At 36.1% G+C, this 20,339-nt stretch overlaps 1 protein-coding gene across 10 annotated transcripts in view; it reads right to left on the bottom strand.

Moving 5' to 3' along the window:
- Positions 1-20,339, bottom strand: part of LOC106069589 (agrin-like) — a 265,314-nt gene that overhangs the window by 134,284 nt on the left and 110,691 nt on the right. For all 10 annotated transcript variants that reach the window (XM_056008987.1, XM_056008989.1, XM_056008996.1 and 7 more), the window contains exon 3: positions 19,173-19,211. In XM_056008987.1, the coding sequence (XP_055864962.1) occupies positions 19,173-19,211 (39 nt within the window). The remainder of the gene's footprint in view (positions 1-19,172; positions 19,212-20,339) is intronic.

Below are 20,339 nucleotides of genomic sequence, written 5' to 3'. Positions count from 1 at the left end.
TTCTAACACAAAATTATTCCTATCTTACAGTTGGCAACAGTGAACTTTTGATTCGGGGTCCTTGACATTGTTTATTTTGTCTAAATTATTTCAGAATCTTCATACATTTTTTCAATTTTTCTTTTACGTATTTCTTTGAATTCTATTAGATCGCCACCACATTTCTTAATATCGTTTTCTGTTCTTTTTCTCTTTCACTGAATTCTATGGTCCAAACATCGTAGAGGTCAGCATTAAAAATGAAATGTAGGTAAAGTATATAGGTGTGTGATTATTAATAATAATTATGAATAACTCAAATCAAAACAGTTTTTTGTTCCGTCTATTCAACTCTATTGTAAGAGACTTTGCAATATCTTTCTAGTTACAAAATTTAAAGGAATTTATTTTCATGCAAATTTTCTAAGCCATATTTGTTTTCATAAAAATAAAGTACAAGTGTTTATTAAATTATCATCTATTTATTGGTATTGCAGGTTGGAGATGAAAATTCCGATTAAACCTAAAGTTGAAATAGCGCAAATTCTGAGGTTTCCTTTTAAAAAAAAAAAAACCTAAAGAAAAAAATTTAATCAAATGAACTTTGAAAAAATTCTGAGGTAGAATATTACTTTTTTTGAGAGACCATGAAATTTTTCTTTTTTTTTTTTTTTGGACGATGTAAAACCTTTTTTAAGCTACTGAGTAAATGGAGGGAATAAAAAGAAAAAAAAAAAAAAAAAAAAAGTTGAAATAAAAGTATTAAAATTTTTTTTTTCTTATCAAAAGGTTAAAAATAAGAAATATTAACTAGAAAGGAATATTTAAACTATTAATTACATTAGATATTCATCACATGGACTCAGAGTTTATCAACTGACAACCAAGTCCGTAGACTAATCTTCACAAGACAGATCAAGTTTTGTTTGTTTTCATAAATCTTGAACTTTCTACCTACTATTTATGTAGATTCACTATTTAATTACTAATTAAGTATGGGTTAATCATATTTCAAAGTTTAATTTTAATTCTTTATACTTAAATATTAGTGAAATGTGAGAACTTATAATAAAAAGCCCACAAGAGGCAGGAGGGCCAAAAAAAAAAGAGGCATATAAAGCCCACAAAAAAGAGGCCTAAGGCCCAAGGATTCCTATGATGACAAAGCTCAAATTGAATAGCGCAAATTCTGAGGTTTCCTTTAAAAAAATTAACTGCAGTCAATGCAGTAATTAGCCCACAAATGACTAGTATCTTCCACGTCTACTATCCCATACAAAAACAAAGGATATGGTTTTGGTAGCTTCTCTATGCCGATGATTGCGCCCTGCTAGTTCACAATGAACATGATCTCCAGAACGGTGTAAACGAATTTGCATACTCTGCAGCCTCTTTTGGTCTATCTATAAACCTCGGGAAAATGGAAGTCATGTTCCAGAAGCCACCCAATAAAACATACTCAGCCCAAAGGATCACCATAAACGAACAGCCCCTTCATGTGGTAGACCACTTCACATATCTAGGTAGTAAAGTGTCAAATGACGCCTAACTTTCAACGGAAGTTGATAACCGTCTGGCCAGGGCCAGTAGCGCTTTTGGACGCAATCAGCCTTCAGCCACGGAAAATACTGCACTCCTCACATTGCTTTGGACTCGAAGACAAGCCTTATTATTATTCATTAACAAGTAGATAATCAACTATATACAACTTCTCAATAACCTTGACTGCTCAACAGTATTATATGGTCCGGACGTGGATGCGTTAACCTGTTTGTCCTGCGTGGTAGTGCTTCCATGGAGGCGGGAGATGGCTGCCTTCGGAAGAATCCCCGTTTCATCGTTTGGCATGTGACGGCATGTATAATACATGTGTTTTAGACTAAAATGTTATGGACTAAACCGTTTTAGACTAAAGTGTTGTACACTAAAGAGTATTAGACTAAACCGTTTTAGACTAATATAGACAATTATATTAACTCTGCAATGAGTGGTGGCTGTGTGGTAAAGCGCTTGGATTCCGGACCGAGAAGTCTCGGGTTCGAGTCTTAATGAAGACTGGGATTTTAAATTTCTGGATTTTTGGGACTCCCTAGAGTTAGTGAAAAGTAAGGGCGGTTGGTGGTTGTGCTTGTCAGATGACACCCTCGTTAACCATGGGCCACAGAAACAGATGAACTTTCACCTCATGGATTGCATCCTCGCAAGCACTTTTAGGGGAGCTTTACTATGAGTTATGAAAAATGTAAGGAAACTTTTGAAGAAATTATTGTTTTTGTTTTAAATCCTTATACCCTGTTTAGTCAAAAGCTTATAGTACTAATCTTTAATACCCTGTAAAGTCAAAGTCTCTGAAGTTTACATCAGCAACTATTAGAAAGGAATCAACTCTATAACAATTTATTCCAGTAGAAAGAGGGAAAACACATTAATAGGGGTTGAGCATAGGAGCTAATTAGACTTCGATCCTCCGGCGCTATAAAGATCTGTCACTGGCAATGTCTGACGCCTCTTCCCACCTGGTGCCCGCTGCTCTGAGGTCCTCCATGAAAGTGTGGCGCCAGGTTATATCAGCACGTGCCTGTTTGCGTTTTCCTCGTATTGGCCTCCATGTCATCGCAACTCTTGGCATTCATTTTGTCGGAAGTCTTGTCCCGCAAATCTCATGCCACGCTCGTTCACAACCTCAAGAGATCGAGTCCCAGTTTGGCATAAGATTTCTTTTTGTTTGAGATCTCTGTAACTGATTCCTAAAATATAAACACCGATTTTTGGAGTGGCTAGGTCAAGCTATAAATTTGGTGTATATTATCATTAACCCATTTCTGGAATCTATATCAGGGATTAAGTATGCTATCTTGATTGGCGTATTACTCTCCCCTTCTAGACATTACCACACAACTACTCACACACATGCTAACACAACTACTCGAACACATACACTATTCAATCGAAAATTGACTTTTTTTTATTTCTAGGAGAAAGTAGTCCAAGGACAATGGTGCCTCGTTTTAAGTAGGTCGTTTGTAAGCAACCATTGACTTCCTGGAGATTGAAACAGTTTGATGAATGCTTCCACGCAGGATTATATCTCACGCTCAAGATTAAATCACTCACTCCATCAAAAGAAAAAAAAATGGTTGTTTGATTTAGACCAACTCTGAAATTTGGTCACTGACCGCCTGCAAGTCTAGGTAAGTGCGCGTGTGTAGGGAGGGGGAAATCGGAGGAAGTCTTAACGCCACTCTTACTCTCAATCAAGAGTTGTTGTTTTTATTTGCATTTCTTAAGTTAACAATAGATCGAGACAAGTCAGAACTCTACATGTCACAATGAGTCAGAACTCTACATGTCACTTATAATAATTCCGAACACTAAAAGCCGCGTATATAACAAAATGACAATGTCCTTCTGTGTTGCTCAATAGAATTTTGTCTTGTAAAATGTATAATTTAAAGCAAACAAAACAAGCAATAGAAAAATACTTTAACTTCGTAGCCATTGTTTGTCTAGTAAAGTGCAATTGTGAAGTAGCCGTGAAACAATTTTTGAAGTGATTCTTGAATGTTTTGCTACTTTGTCTCGTCAGAAATTAGAAGTTGCTAATTAACATGTCATACGAGTTAAACATCAAACTCAAGTGTGAGGAGGTTTGAGTCAATTAATTGTGAATATTTCAATTAGAGAACACCAGGCATTAAACCTGTACAAATACTCCTTCTTCCCTAGTGCTATTAGAGCATGGAATGGGTTGCCTGAGCTAGCCAGGAAAACCAGTGACTTGGAAGAATTTAAGTCATTGGTTAATATGCATGACTAAATGCATGACGCGTAGGACGTAATCATCTTCTTTTTTGAAGTAACGTCTGTATTATATAAGATAAAAAGATAAGAAAAAGCTAGCTATTTGGTGAATCGGGAGTACAAAATAAAGGAACAGATGAAAGCTATGTTTTTTGTAAAAGGTGTCTGATAATTCATTTCTTGAGCAGTTTTTAGCATGGCAGAATAAAATTTATTTTCTACGCATTTCCGTTTCTAGCACAAAATAATTTCAGTATGGAGGTAGCATTAAACTATATTATTCAATTGCTGAAAAGTTATTTAAAAACAAATGGTCCACTAACTAAAGGAGATAAACTATGCCTTGTGATGCTGCAAATCTATAATATAAATATACTTTCATTTAGTTAGCGTCCATTACATTGTTTAGTTTATCGTTTAGTCAAAGTTTATATTTGTCAGGGGAATAAAGAGTGAAAATATTCCAATCTCTGTGGCATTTTATGTCTCGAGAGATAAATTCGCCAATCCTTGATACACAGCTGCGCCACTGCATTTTCACCCTTCTTTCTACTAGTGTTGCGTTTGGCATCTGCAATCCTGGACCCTTCCAATAGACTCATTATCTACGTGGATTTATCCTATCCCAGCTGTTAGTGTCGATTTATAAGTAGACCACCAGCGGCTCTTCTGCCATCTGATAGATTACCATACCGAATGTCTTGTGTATTTTTTTCTACCAACGAGTAATTCAGTTAAATATCTTCCTAGATTAACAGATGACATAGAGTTCGCTCGAGATAAAAAAAAAAGTTGAGAATTTTTTGTTATAGCTAAAGGAATCAAGCTCGTGGACTTCAAATTTATTTTGTTAAAAGAATCAAACTCAAGAATTTGCCCAGCGAATCAAGCTCATGCATTTTCTCCAGTAAAGGTCAAAATCCTTAATCTGAAGTTGAGTACATTGCGTTCCAACGTACTAGCGCATACTTGTGATGAGGCAGAGGTACACAGTTTTTCAAATGTAGGAAATACAAGGCTGCTCTATTGGAGAGATACATAAATTCATGTATGCTTTCTGGACTGTTATCCTGACGGTCCCTGGCTTGAACCCCAACCCTAACCCTAACCGACGTCCTACTGTCGCCAACTAAATAAAAGTAAGATCCCCAATTCTGAAAGAACATCCGAAACATATAAAACAAACTTAAACTATACAAGTTTAAAGCCTATAATAAAGTTACTATCTCTTCACTATAGCCCTATATGGGAAGGCTTTTGATGTGATATAACATACCATCATACAAAATAGCTAAAAGTTGAGCATATTATTTACATGTTTGCGGTGGCGAAAGGAGGAGACATAAAACAATGATAACTTGATAATTTGATACAATTTTCACCAACTTTTGAAACAAATATTCTTTTTTTTTTTTTGGGGTGGGCGGAGGGTAGACAATTGTTATTTAGATGTTTAAGGTTGAAACATAGTCACATTCTTCAAGGAAACGCAAAGAGCTTCAGGTCCCACATTCAGCTGATGGAGTGGCCTAGTAAGAAAGACCGTTACGTCTTAGAGACTCACTCAAACTTCACATTAGTTGGTCATTCAATGCGATCCAATTGCCCAGTTTTTGATCACTCCGATAAGGCGTGTGTATATGTGTGTATCTATGTATGTGTATGTGTGTGTGTCAATGTATGTGTATGTGCGCTTGTGGTGATGGGGGATCTACAGAGAAGAGAGTTGGGGCGAGTTGGGGGGAGGGGATCAACTGATCGGCGGGAAGAGGGAGGATTGGACTTCTGGGAATTGCCGTAGTAGTTTACACACTAGTAGAGGCCTGGGGGGGGGGGGAGAATGATGAATTGAACCAGTTCAATAACCTACGCTATCCTGTAGTAGGCATTTGATGGGTATATACATCATCTGCATATCAAAGACTATATAATAATTTATATATAGAGAGAAAAAAAGAATACACCGATAAAGTTATAGATCTACAAGTTAACAATTTTTTCTTCTTAACACTCTAGTTTAGCCACTGTAAGACGTTATCAAGGACCAAGCTTTTTGAAAGCAAGGTTTACGACAATAACACTCAAGGTTACTTTAGTCTAGAAAAAAAAAGTCATGTAAGCTGCTGATTATTTTTCTTAGGCAGACATTTTATTGTTCATTAAAAACATTTAATTAAACAACAGTTTACACTCTCGTCTTATCTCACCAAAATGTGTGATGTATCTGGTGTGTCAATAGCTTGAGTAAAGTGTATTTACGAAAAGGCGTTACTAATTGAATCAGTGTCCAGATTTAGCGTTAAAAAAAAATACTGAATCTGGGTGTATTTACGAAAAGGCGTTACCAATTGAATCAAAGTGTCCAGATTTAGCGTTTAAAAAAATACTGAATCTGGGTTTTTACTGAAAAAAAAATTATCTGTTGTTGAAAACTGTAAACAGCAGAATGTCATACAAGTTCCCCTTTCAGACCTTGAGATCTATAGGATTAGATAATGTTAGGTCATCTGTTTCTAAGGCCAATAACGAGGGTGTCATGTGGCCAGCGCAACAACCAACCGCCTTTACTTTCCCTAACTAAAGTTGGGTTCCCATTATAGTTGGGTGGATTCAATGGTGCCTTTAAACTCCCGATATTTAAAATCCCCAGTCTTCACCGAGATGTGAACCCAGGACCTCAGGTTCGGAAACCATTGCGCCCCCCCCCACCCCGAAGAATGTCATGCTAGAGGGCAAAAAAGGAAAAGAGTGTTTTTTTTTCCTTTTCGCTTGAATGCTTTAATGATAGAAGCACAAACATATCTAGCTTGAGGGGGATGGGGGGTGTGAGGAGTCAAGAGAGGGATTTCAAGAGGATGAGAAGGAGGACTGGGATAAGAGATGGGGGGGGGGGGGTAGAGAAAGGTCGCACTTCTAGGTGAGTAGTACAAACAAGCCCGGTGCGAGACGATGTAATTAATTATTGACAGTCAGCTGAAAGGGACTTAATACTTCTGAACCTCCGGTATAAGGAAATGTCGAGCGTGAAGCGAGTGAGAGCCACAAAGTGCTAGGGGATGGGAGGATTAGCACACGTTTAGTCATGTGTTCGCATTAGTAATTCATTTCACAGGTTTCCACGAGGCTTTCATCATGGACTCTATGTTTACTTTACTATGCAATGCTATTATATTATTATTAGTATTATTATGTTAGAAATGAACGAGGAGTATTCATTCTGCCAGAATCAACTTTTGCTTAATCTCCAAGCCTAGGCTCCCTAGGTTTTCTTCTTCATCTTCTTCTTATTATGATGTGATTAAAGTGCAGGCCCCACTGCGGTCGCATATGTATCAGTGGACTAAGGCCGGCCCTGCAAAATAGCGGCGTATGCTACGCCGCCGGTCGACTAGTTATGTGATAAACGAACCAATAATCATTGTCTGGTCGAGCTTCGTAAGATACAACATTCACTGCAGCCCCTTTATCAGTGTCCACTGAGGAATGTTCTGGTGATGTGGAAGGTCCGCAGCATGGACTCTGACAGGCAACACAAATCTTCTTAGGAATGTTAAGGGCCTTAAAGGTATCAGTGGGGTCAGTTGTCATTGTCCCCTCGGTTAGTATAAAAATGGACTATATTGTTATTTAGACAACTTCCATAACGGCTTAGTCCCCAATCTTAAGTTTCCATATTTTCTTTGTTTATCCATTTCGGTTATAATTATATAATGGGATAGTGGTGCGGCAATGTCGATGACTGTAGCGGTGTGTTTCTTTTTTGTCAATAAACAGCAGATCAGGACATTATTATTATCATTATATATTACGCTGTACTAGATCTGTACCATTCTCAAACACTATTACCTACCACCTAACACGTAATCATTGTAATGCGACTAGCGAAGCAGAAGTGGTATAAATGTAAAGACAAAATGTACAAACGGTTGGGGTGTTGCGTTGGCCATTTGGCTTCATAGTTAACCAGCGATCCCTAAAGCAGCTGATCGTGATGCCCATGTGGCGCTAGTATCGAAAGTCAGTTCAGTGTTTTTTTCTATTAATGGTGACCAACCTAGAGTCCGCGGCTCCTATCTGGTCCATGAAGCAACACTGTTCGGCCCGTCGAGCCTCCTGCTCGGTATGAGGCTCGGTTTCATCGTGGTGCAGGCCGTGACTCGTGCGTACATGTTTCCTAGTGTGTGCATGTTCCCCTAGAACGACACAGATCAGCGGCGGGTCTTAACTGGGCTGACCCACTGACTATGAATTCCAGATTGTTTCTAAAGATGATCAATCAGCATCTCGAGAAGTTTCCAGAGACCGGACATTGTGCTTGTCACAATACGTTCGCAAACACTTGCTAATAAAAATCTACTCTTTTAAACATTGAGTTTGGTGTTTCATGGGTTAATTTATCCAAGGATATGTGACAGATAGGTGTGGAGTAAATAATTCCATTAGACTAAAACAAATATTTTTTTTTTGTTGTTGTACAATTAATGTAACTACATAACTGTTTTGAAGTATATATGTGTGGGTTCTTATTGGCTGAATAGATTCTGATGTAACCACGTGTAAAACCATAAGGTTATAAATAGAAGTAAACGCTTGATGACAGACTGTGGAAGTCAGAGACTGAGCGACAAAAGGGCGTGTGTTTATGTTTAAAGTTTAAGTTTAAAATGAGCTGTGTTGTTGTTGTTTGTTTTTTGGGTGGGGGTGGGAGATTTGTACAAGAATTCATTTGGAATTAAAATCTGTATATATTATCAATAACAAAATTAGATAACGTTTTATCTAAGTTCTGTATTAACAAAATAATACGCCCATAAATGTGTAGTTGGACTCGCTGTCTGGATCTGGTTTCGCTACCAATAACCAACCTATCAACAATAACTTAGGCACGTGGCTATAGGTTTTGTTAAGAAGTTGTTGTTTTTTCAATTCATGGAATGTTCATGCAAAAAAAAAAAAAATAAAAAATCCGAAAAAAAATTTGATTAAATGAGTTAAAAAATGTTTAGTTTTAAATGTCAATTTTTTTGAACACTTCAAGTTCAATCAAAATGAACATTTGACAAGTTTTAAATTAAAACAAAAGTTTTATGTTTTCAAGATCAACAGAAAAAAAAATGAGACACAGAAAAAAAAAAAAAAAAAAAAAAAAAAGACGTCTTAATAAAAGCTTGAAGATTGAGCTCTGCAGAAACAACGATTTCGAAAAAAAAATCTTTCCGTGAGACATTCTGTTCTTTGTTTAGCGTACAGTTATGTAGGGCGGATGTACTTTATACAGTTTCATTTCATTCTTCTCTTTCTATTATTATTATTATTGATTATTATGAAGACAAGGAGGCTGGGTGGTAAATCGCTTGGCTTTCTAACCGAGGATCCCGGATTCGAATCCTGGTGAAGACTGGGATAGTATAGTTTCGGGATCTTTAAGGCGCCTCTGTGTCCAACCAGCTTTATTGGGTACCTGACATTAGTTAAAGAAAAGTAAGGACTGTTGGTCGTTGTGCTGGTCACGTGACACCTTCGCTAACCATGGGTCACTAAAACAGATGACCTTTATATCATTTGCCCTAGAGAACGCGAGGTCTGAAAGGGGAACATTACTTTTTAATTACTAATAAGACAAGTGTTTGTAGTCTTAACATAAAACCTGACTTTGTGATAAGTTTTATATTGCTCTGTAGATTGACATAGAAGAGTTTATAGTCCCTATTGTTAATGAGACTCACGCCGTGCTTAAATGGGTTTAAAACCCAATATTTGCACGCACAGATAGGGACGTGTTTTTATAAGGGTTAAAGTTTTTCATGTTAGGTACTGAACTGAATCGTATTTCGTTCTCTGTTTCATTTCAAGGTGATTATGAAGAAAGGAAGAACTCATTGTTAATCTGTAGGAATGATGCAAGATACTCGGCTCTGTGTTAAGAACGAGAGACGATCTAGATACGTAAAAGTGTAAAGACGCGTTTTAGTTGCTTAAATATGAGTTAATTTTTTCAGTATAAGATCTGCATCACATCTCACGTTGAATTGGTCGATATTGTGAATAAAATTTGTATTTATCTTTGTTTTTAAAAAAGAAGTTTGTTCAAATTATTTCCAGCTCTACGATTTATAAAAATAGAATGCGCCAACATCGGGTTGGTTGTACTAGCGATCTGAGGCTACAAGTCAACGACCGACCAACGACACTCGAGAGATAAGCTTATTTCTTCATCTATTTTTTCTATACTGTCTACTCCAGTTTGCACAGCATTTTCCAAGCTAACTTTAATCTGAGAGGCCTACTCCCTGCCTTATGTTGTAGAAGGTCAGTTCTTAACGATATAATAGTTATTATGCATTTGGTTTGCAACCTTATGAAAAAAACGGAAACTTAAGAACAATCGACTGTGCGATTCCATAAAATATCAAAATCACAGGTGTGTGTGTGTGTGTGTGTGTGTGCGTGCGTGTGTGTGTGTGTGTGCGTGCGTGCGTGCGTGCGTGCGTGCGTGCGTGCGTGCGTGCGTGTGTGTGTGTGTGTGTGTGTGTGTGTGTGTGTGTGTGTGTGTGTGTGTGTGTGTGTGTGGACGATGAGCAGAAATTTGCGATTGGTTGGTGGCTATGCTATTTGACTGAGGCAAGGTAATCGACACAGTTGTAAGATGTTGGCCAATAGACTGCTGGTTGCCAGAGTGCAAAGACCGTGTTTTAATGTAGCATACTTTAATGAATGTTCTATTAAGTGTTGTTCACAAAGATGTTATTGAAGTCATTTCCAGTTTTATAAGTTAAAATATAATATGCATACAGCGATTTAGTTGTATAGCAGGGGTGTGGTGCCATAAGTCAACAACCGTCAACAAGTATAGATGCCATTCATTTTTAAAAAAAGACACTTGCTCTGCTAAATTATTATTCAAGAACATGCACAGTTATTTCAGTAAAGCTAAAAATACCTTTAAGATTTATTTAATTTCTCCCCTTTCTTGCTAAACACAATTGACCCTAAAATATTATTATAAACTCAAAAAAAATAACAATACGAACAGAATACGAATAGGAGACTAAGAAATATGCGAATAGAAAAAACATCACTGCCATAAATGTAACACCTTTATTGCCTTCATGCCACGCAACAGATCGTCTGCATTGCCTTTTACGACGACACATCCTCCATAAAAAGAAATGGGGCAGTAAAAAAAAAATTATATGAATATTTGGCCAAATGCATGTGTCGCGAACATAAACTGAAGAATGAAAAGAAAAAGGGGGGGGGGTGGGAGAGGGAGAGAGAAGAAAAAAAAAGAAAAAGAGAGCTTGAGAATCCATCCTATTGATCTCAATTATCTAGTAAAGTAAACTGTTTGAGTCTGAAATATTGGTTTCATGTCTCTAGATCACTAGAGATTAAGGGATTCTGTGCAGGAGAAGTGGAGGCCGGAGAATTAGTTACTATTGTTGTTGTTATTTTCCGAGGACAAAAAAAAAACAAAAAAAAAAGTTAACTAGACGTTCGCCCTTCATTATGGCGAGTGCTTTTTGGACTCGCGGGGTGCGTGACGTTAGTTTTGTCTCGCTCGCCTTTTTTTTGTCTTTTGACATCTGACAGATAGGTCTGATGGGAGGTGATATCAAACGTGGGATGAACTAGATCTAGGCCACCGTCTGGTCAAAGCAAACCATATTCGACCAAAGTGTTTTTGTAATTTCGACTTCCATTGTATACAATGAAATATGGTCGGTCCCGCAATTGGCATTGAAGACAAGCGTAAACAAATTTGTATACTTGAAATTAATCAGAACAAATATTTTGGCTACGGGCAAGTGACTATTTAATTTTCTGAAATGTTTCATGTATCAGAAAACAATAGAACTAAATCCTACGCTCGATTACATTCGAAGCAATGATTCATTTATACCTTAAGTAAAGAGAAAATTCGCTTCATTCTTAAGTCTGAAACAAACAAGAATTATGTATAATTCTAATTAATTTCATTTTTTTTTTAATCTTGCAGTAATGAGATATACTATAAGAAAATCAAAAGTTTACTTGGTTTATTTCCCTTTTGTTTTTTTCATCCCATTTGGTATTTATATTGATAAAAAGTCACTAAGAACGTCATTAGAGATGGAAGTAAGAGTCCAACTGGTGACTATCTCTATGGCATATACAACATAAACATGGCGAGAATTATGTTCACTTTGCACTCTCAGCTGACATTTCTCTTCATGGGAAGAGATAGGGAGGTAGGTAAAATTTGGTCGAAATCGGAGTCTGGAAATACTGGCAACAAAGTTGATAGAGCGTCGCGAAAGTAAGGCAAAGGTCGTGCGTTCTATTCCCATATTGTCAAATGTTTTTTTTTTTTAATGACGATCGGAACAATTCCGATAAGATCGAATCCGATTCTAACCGATATAATTTAGTCCCATCCGATCAGATCCATTCTAATCACATCAGATTCTATTTGAACATAAAGTATATATATATATATATATATATATATATATATATATATATATATATATATATATATATATATATATATAATCTTGTTTCACACCAAGCCGAACTTTGTAGAGGTTTACATTGTCCAAGCGATAAAATATAGTAAAAAGAAAAAGAAGAGAAAGCGATATTGTCAATCGAAAGGACCAAAAAAAAAAATAAGTAAAAGAATGAAAAAAGGAAGATTGAAAGAGATTTTGAAATAGACCAAACAAACAATGTCAAGGACGATACATTTTTCCACAAATGCAAGAGCCTAGACATCTGCTTAAGTAGGATGTAAGACGTAATTATCTTCTCTTTTGAAAGAACGTCTGTAATTTATAAGATAAGAAAACGCTGTAATGCTACTAAAGTGCACATAAATAAAGGCTTTTAAAAAAACATCTTATCAATACGTTTGTGTTTTGTACACCGGATACGCCACTGACTCCATTTATGAAAATCTCCAATGGAACCTTTAATATGTCTTTTTTTTTTTTTGTACACAGACTCAGACACGCAAACATACCTTAATTTCTAAGAAAGTTCTATGAGATTTTTTATCTGCTCGCGCTAGTTCAGTAATCACATCAAATTGTGTTTTGTTGATTTACAATTAGAAACAAAGACTTTTCTTTTCTTTCCATTCTGATTTGATCTTGTCAACGCTTCTTGCATGTAAATATCGGCATTGGGGCAAATTAGGATCGGGTCATCCCTGGTTTATTGCACGGCGTGATGAATGCCGTAGATTAATCATTGAAGCTAAAAGAGCGCGATTGGAGGAGGGAAGAGCCAACGGACGAGCAGACGAACACGCAGATGGCGCTTCGAGATTAAGAATTAATTGATTGGACAAACACACTCCGTGGATGTTAGGTAACGACAGAGACACTGCTACATCGTCAAGACAGGATCATGCTTAGATAAAGAAAGAAAGAAAAAGAAGTAACAAAGGGGGCCAGAGGGACCCTGACATTACGATGGCTTAGCTCGCATCCAAAAAGGTTCCAGAATGAAGTTTGATCAAGGTCACTTATCTCCAGCTCCGTTGTTGTTTATTTTTAAACCTACATACATTTTAAAGTATCTGCTTAAAAAGTATGCACAGAAAATGCTAACTACGTGCTTGTGGGAGTAATACCTACTCATGGTCCTCCGAAAAGGATACAGATGATTTATATTATATATAATATTAAAAGTACATAAAGAAGGATTTTTTCAAGATGTAAAAAGTAGCTACATTAGGTGTTAACTCAACTGCTTTTGTTGCATATGCGTGAATTTGTCCGTATCGTATTGTGCAAAAACGATTGGCCCGCTGAGGCCGCCTTCGAGTTTGTGAACAACACAAACTCTCTTTAATATTTTTTTTCTTGCCGCTTTAGTACTTGCGAATGTAAATGTACGCCTTAATGAACGAGGTCAAATATTTAGTTCAAGTGTTGTGAGAGTGTCCTCGAATTTATTTTTGACATCTAAGTTCGACATTGGTTCATATTCTCTTTGAATAGGTATTTCGGTTTAGCTGGAACTTATTGACAAATTACCAAAGGGAAATAACTCACTTTCCTTAGACTTATACTGTGTAATTGAAAATCTTCATCTATGGCGGATAACTATAAATATCTAGCTACTAGAAGTATCCGGTGTGCAGACAAATACGCAGTGCTGAATTGTCATGTATAGGAGCTAGGGTACATTTTGTGCAATGTTTCACACTATACAATCTCGAATTTCTTATTCGTAGCATTCATTAATTTTTATTATTTGGTTGACAGCAGTGATCTTTTCATAAAACGTCCTTGACATAGTTGTGAATGGAAAAAATTATCGTGAAAATTTCCACAAACTTCTTGAGATACTTAAAAACTAGGCTTTCAGAAGTATGAAGCAATAATAATAATAATAATAATCTTTATTGTCCGTATGGAAATTTGTCTTACAATGTGTGCATTACACCAAACAAAAAACATTATAACTATAACTATAAGATTGCGCATACATATTTATTCTATATTAAGAATGTATTCAAATGACACATTAATATCACCAGGACAAATACAAAAGCATTACTGTGTAATCGATATGACAAGTACAAAAAGTATTATTGTGTAATCGATATTTGTCTGACGACATTTGATTTTTTTGCTTAACGAAACTGAATTGCTAAAAAAAAAAGGGGGAGGGGGAATACACAAGCCTTTTAATGCTGAATGCAATCATGGCGAGGGAGATAAATCCTGCGTAATCTACGCATTTACCGTGAGGATTATCTTCCCATTCGTCAAAATGCATCTTCTAATTTTACAAATGTATTTATTTTGAACAGGGAAAGACAATTTACGGAGATCAGGCTGGATAACTTTTGAGAGCGTTCAAGAAACCAGAATGATAAATATGAATTCTATGGCCTTTCAGTTCACTCCCTTGGCATGCCGCAAGTAATATAGAATCAAACTTAGCAGAGACAGTCCAATTTGGTGGTGGCAAATGGGGCAATTACACCAAGCTCTGTGCCTTAGAAAGGAGGGGCGCTCCAAGGGAGGCCCCAATAGTAGGATTTTTTTGTCAATACTAATATTTGGTGATATGAAATGACACCCACCCACGATTTCCTTGTCAATACTACTATTTTGTGATATGAAATGACACCCACCCACGATTTCCTTGTCAATACTAATATTTGGTGATATGAAATGACACCCACCCAGGATTTCCTTTCAATACTAATATTTGGTGATATGAAATGACACCCACCCAGGATTTTCTTGTCAATACTACTATTTGGTGATATGAAATGACACCCACCCAGGATTTCCTTTCAATACTAATATTTGGTGATATGAAATGACACCCACCCAGGATTTCCTTGTCAAAACTAATATTTGGTGATATGAAATGACACCCACCCAGGATTTTTTTGTCAATACTAATATTTGGTGATATGAAATGACACCCGCCCAGGATTTCTTTGCCAATACTAATATTTGGTGATATGAAATGACACCCACCCAGGATTTCCTTGTCAAAACTAATATTTGGTGATATGAAATGACACCCACCCAGGATTTTCTTGTCAATACTAATATTTGGTGATATGAAATGACACCCACCCAGGATTTTCTTGTCAATACTAATATTTGGTGATATGAAATGACACCCACCCAGGATTTTCTTGTCAATACTACTATTTGGTGATATGAAATGACACCCACCCAGGATTTCCTTGTCAATACTAATATTTGGTGATATGAAATGACACCCACCCAGGATTTCCTTTCAATACTAATATTTGGTGATATGAAATGACACCCACCCAGGATTTCCTTGTCAAAACTAATATTTGGTGATATGAAATGACACCCACCCAGGATTTTCTTGTCAATACTAATATTCGGTGATATGAAATGACACCCGCCCAGGATTTCTTTGCCAATACTAATATTTGGTGATATGAAATGACACCCACCCAGGATTTCCTTGTCAAAACTAATATTTGGTGATATGAAATGACACCCACCCAGGATTTTCTTGTCAATACTAATATTTGGTGATATGAAATGACACCCACCCAGGATTTTCTTGTCAATACTAATATTTGGTGATATGAAATGACACCCACCCAGGATTTTCTTGTCAATACTACTATTTGGTGATATGAAATGACACCCACCCAGGATTTCCTTGTCAATACTAATATTTGGTGATATGAAATGACACCCACCCAGGATTTCCTTTCAATACTAATATTTGGTGATATGAAATGACACCCACCCAGGATTTCCTTGTCAAAACTAATATTTGGTGATATGAAATGACACCCACCCAGGATTTTCTTGTCAATACTAATATTTGGTGATATGAAATGACACCCGCCCAGGATTTCTTTGCCAATACTAATATTTGGTGATATGAAATGACACCCACCCAGGATTTCCTTGTCAATACTAATATTTGGTGATATGAAATGACACCCACCCAGGATTTCTTTGCCAATACTAATATTTGGTGATATGAAATGACACCCACCCAGGATTTTCTTGTCAATACTAATATTTGGTGATATGAAATAACACCCACCCAGGATTTCCTTGTCAATACTAATATTTGGTGATATGAAATGACACCCACCCAGGATTTCTTTGCCAATACTAATATTTGGTGATATGAAATGACACCCACCCAGGATTTCTTTGTCAGTCCATAATACTAATATTTGGTGATATGAAATAACACCCACCCAGGATTTCCTTGTCAATACTAATATTTGGTGATATGAAATGACACCCACCCAGGATTTCTTTGTCAGTCCATAATACTAATATTTGGTGATATGAAATGAAACCCACCCAGGGCCTCCTGTACTGAAGAGGCCGCCTCTGATGTTAATAATGTTTCATGCTTACTAAATATAAATATACACTCCAGGCTCTGTAATTTTTTTTATCTGCTTTTTTTAGTGGATACACATTTGTTAAAATAGTATATTTTATTTTAAATTTTTTACTTTGTCTAGTTGTCGGGGTTTACACAGTGGAGATCTAAATGATATTATCAATCAATATTTAATTAAAAAAGCTTATCAAAACACGTCTCTTGTCACAGATATGGCGATACGTATTTTCAATGATCAAATCCAGATCTGTGGCATTCTGCATCTCGAGAGACTCTATTTTCCCTTTGCAACTTTTTGTGTGACTGAAGAGTCCAATCCTTGATGCACAGTTGCGGTCACAGGTGAGGAATCTGTTATCACCAGGGGATATTGCACTGCATCTCCAATCTTGGACCCTTCCTTTATGCTCTCTCTCTCCATGCGGACCTATCCAATGCCACTTTTTCCAAACTGTTGTTGTCGATTTTAAAGTGCTTCATGCGTTTGCATACATCAGTTTACCTTAGAAGTGGACAATCAGCGGCTCTCCTGCCTTCTGTTAGATCACCATGCAGAATGTCTTGTGGAAGTCGACCTTGTTGCATTCTATGGGAGTAACCAAGCCAGCCAAGGAGTCTGCTGCTGATAACAGCGCGGGCACAGCGGCAGACATTGGGGACGAGATAAAAGAGTTAATTAACTAATGTAGCTTACCAAAGACAACTAGGACCAGGAAGAAGAGGTTATATCATACAATGAACCTCTAGACTGATTGGGAAAATACCAAACATACGCTTTGGTCTACAAAATTGATGTATAGAGCACGTTTATGGGAAATAATGCACTCCACCGTAATCTTGGGACTCTTATAGGATTGTATTGAGAACTAGCTGATAGCATTGGTCTTAAGCACTGGTTTATAGCATTGGTCTTCAGCACTGGCTTATAGCATTGGTCTTGTATGTACTGGTTTATAGCATTGGTCTTCAGCACTGGCTTATAGCATTAGTCTTCAGCACTGGCTTATAGCATTGGTCTTCAGCACTGGCTTATAGCATTGGTCTTGTATGTACTGGTTTATAGCATTGGTCTTCAGCACTGGCTTATAGCATTAGTCTTCAGCACTGGCTTATAGCATTGGTCTTCAGCACTGGCTTATAGCATTGGTCTCCAGCACTGGATTATAGCATTGGTCTCCAGCACTGGTTTATAGCATTGGTCTTCAGCACTGGCTTATAGCATTGGTCTCCAGCACTGGCTTATAGCATTGGTCTCCAGCACTGGTTTATAGCATTGGTCTTCAGCACTGGCTTATAGCATTGGTCTCCAGCACTGGCTTATAGCATTGGTCTCCAGCACTGGCTTATAGCATTGGTCGTCAGCAATGGCTTATAGCATTGTTTTTCTGTACTTGTTCATGGCACTGTTTTGTTTCATTGTTCTAAATCGTGGTCTTCAGTACAAGTTCATAGCATTGATCTATAGAATATTTTTTCTAAAATTGGTCTATAGAAATTATATTAAGCGTTGGTTTTGCTGTTGTTGTTTTTTTCACTTAATATATAAAGAATTTTCTTGATGGCAAAAAAAAAATAATTTATTCTTCCTTTTTTTTCCCAATACGAAGAAACCGAGCAGTAAAGGCAATAAAAAAAAAACAACCCAAACAAAAAAATGTTTTTTTGGCTGTCAATGCTCAGCTCTCTTATGTTAACTGTCAGAGTCTGATCTCTTTCGTTTTGTGTGCGTGAGTGTGTGTGCGGGTGTGTGTGTGCGTGCGTGTGTGTGTGCGTGTGCTGGGTGAAGGGAGAGGGGTTTGGTTTTACTTGGTTTTAGCTGACACAAGAAATTGATTTTTTTTTTACATATATATGTCTGTTTCTTTCGCATTGCGGAAAAACAGCTACGATGTTAGTGTATTAGGGCTCAACAAGAGGATTGATATGTCCAGGTTAAAAAACTAAGACAGCTGATAAATATAGGTTGAAAAACTATGACAGTCGATATACACAGGTTGAAAAAATAATAATAGTGGATGTCTGTATTATATTTATGTCATAAATTATAAAAGTACCAGCTGATTACAAAAGTGTTTGTAACAGTCTTGAGGTAATAAAAAGTATAAATTGCCTGTCTTGATTTGTCTAGGTTTTATTGCATCATTAGACTTTATTAAAATTCATTATTTTAACACGTTGGAATAGAAATTATTTACACTAAGAAATAGACATATTTGGATATTTAATGAATTCTGTATCTCGTACAGACTGTTCAAAAATAAGATTTTTATTTCGGTAATACGTTGTGGTTGTCCATTTTAATTATCAGTGTCTCTTATTTTTAAGAGAGAGAGAGAGAGAGAGAGAGAGAGAGAGAGAGAGAGAGAGAGTGAGAGATTGTATTTTGTTCAGGTATGCATTTTTTCAAATTGCATTAGTATAAGTTTGTATAAGTTGAAACTTGAATTTTATATGTATGTGTTTGTTTCAAATTTATGTACAAGTTTAGCTAAGAAAGAGAATACTTAGGTTGTACTTACATAGTTTTGGTTTCGGACTTGGCGGTACGAATGGTTGATCTGAAACAAAAAAATAAATAAAATAGTTCATGCCAATTTATATGCTGTTTATAAACACCAGTAGCCTGTTCTTTTTCTCTATTTGTCGTGTTTAGATATTTATAGTAAGTTGTTATATAGGAAAATATTAGGTACCGAATCGTACCTTTTATAAAACAAAAATTTAACGTAACTAAACTTTCGAATATGAGGAAAATTCATCAAAAGGAGTGAAATTTTTAAACTATACAAAAAACCTTCATATTTTAAGTGTTATATCTCGATAATGTAGAAATTCGTTCATTTCGGAATTTAAAAAAATTATAATACTTACACTAATCAATTTTTTTTTAGTTGATTCATGTTTTTGTTAGAAGCAGTGTATAATTTTGTAAAGTGTAAACTGAACCTGAGAATATTGAGTGGGAGAAGTACCTCCTATGGTATTACCACTATATAATGTGGTTTAGTAAGTTGTTATAAGACTTGTAAAAAAAATAACTTAAATGTGTCCTAGATATTAGAATATAAACAATATTTACACATAGTATAATGTCTTTTTTTTTTTTAATCAAAGCTTAGGTCACGCTAACCTTAATGTTATTTCATTTCATTTTTTTTTTAAAAGGGAGATAAAAGAATGAGTTTCGTGACTGTAATTACAGATTAATTCAATAACAAAAGAAACGAGATTTGTTTCCCTTTTGAATACAGAATTAGCGTTCAAATAAGACGTCTCAAATATCGAAGACTCTTATACATAACATGAAAAAACAATTCAATACATTGTTTTAGTTCTTATTATTGGTATAATCATTTACAATGAATAGAATTTTTTTCATTTTTTCCAACTCTATATCTTATAGAATGATAACAATATGTATTTTAAATGTTCAATCCAATCATTTTTTTTTCTCTTACGAAAGAAACTTACGTTTCCAGATAACTTTTGTTTCAGGAGATTAACAAAGATTTTAGAAATGATATAAAAATGTGTGTTTACGTCAACTAATTAATAAACGCTTGACAATATTGTAATTAATCAATTCAAAATTAGGTTACGTTTTTAGCGTATCTAGATGCAAACGTTCGTATTGCAGTAGTTGGAAAGATCAGTTTTATTTAGACATAACATTCGCTCAGTGGAGA

Source organism: Biomphalaria glabrata, chromosome 13, assembly GCF_947242115.1.
Source record: "Biomphalaria glabrata chromosome 13, xgBioGlab47.1, whole genome shotgun sequence".
In the NCBI taxonomy this organism is placed as follows: Eukaryota; Metazoa; Mollusca; class Gastropoda; family Planorbidae; genus Biomphalaria; species Biomphalaria glabrata.
Note: the sequence above shows the minus strand (reverse complement) of the source record. Positions and strands in the feature narration are given on the sequence as shown.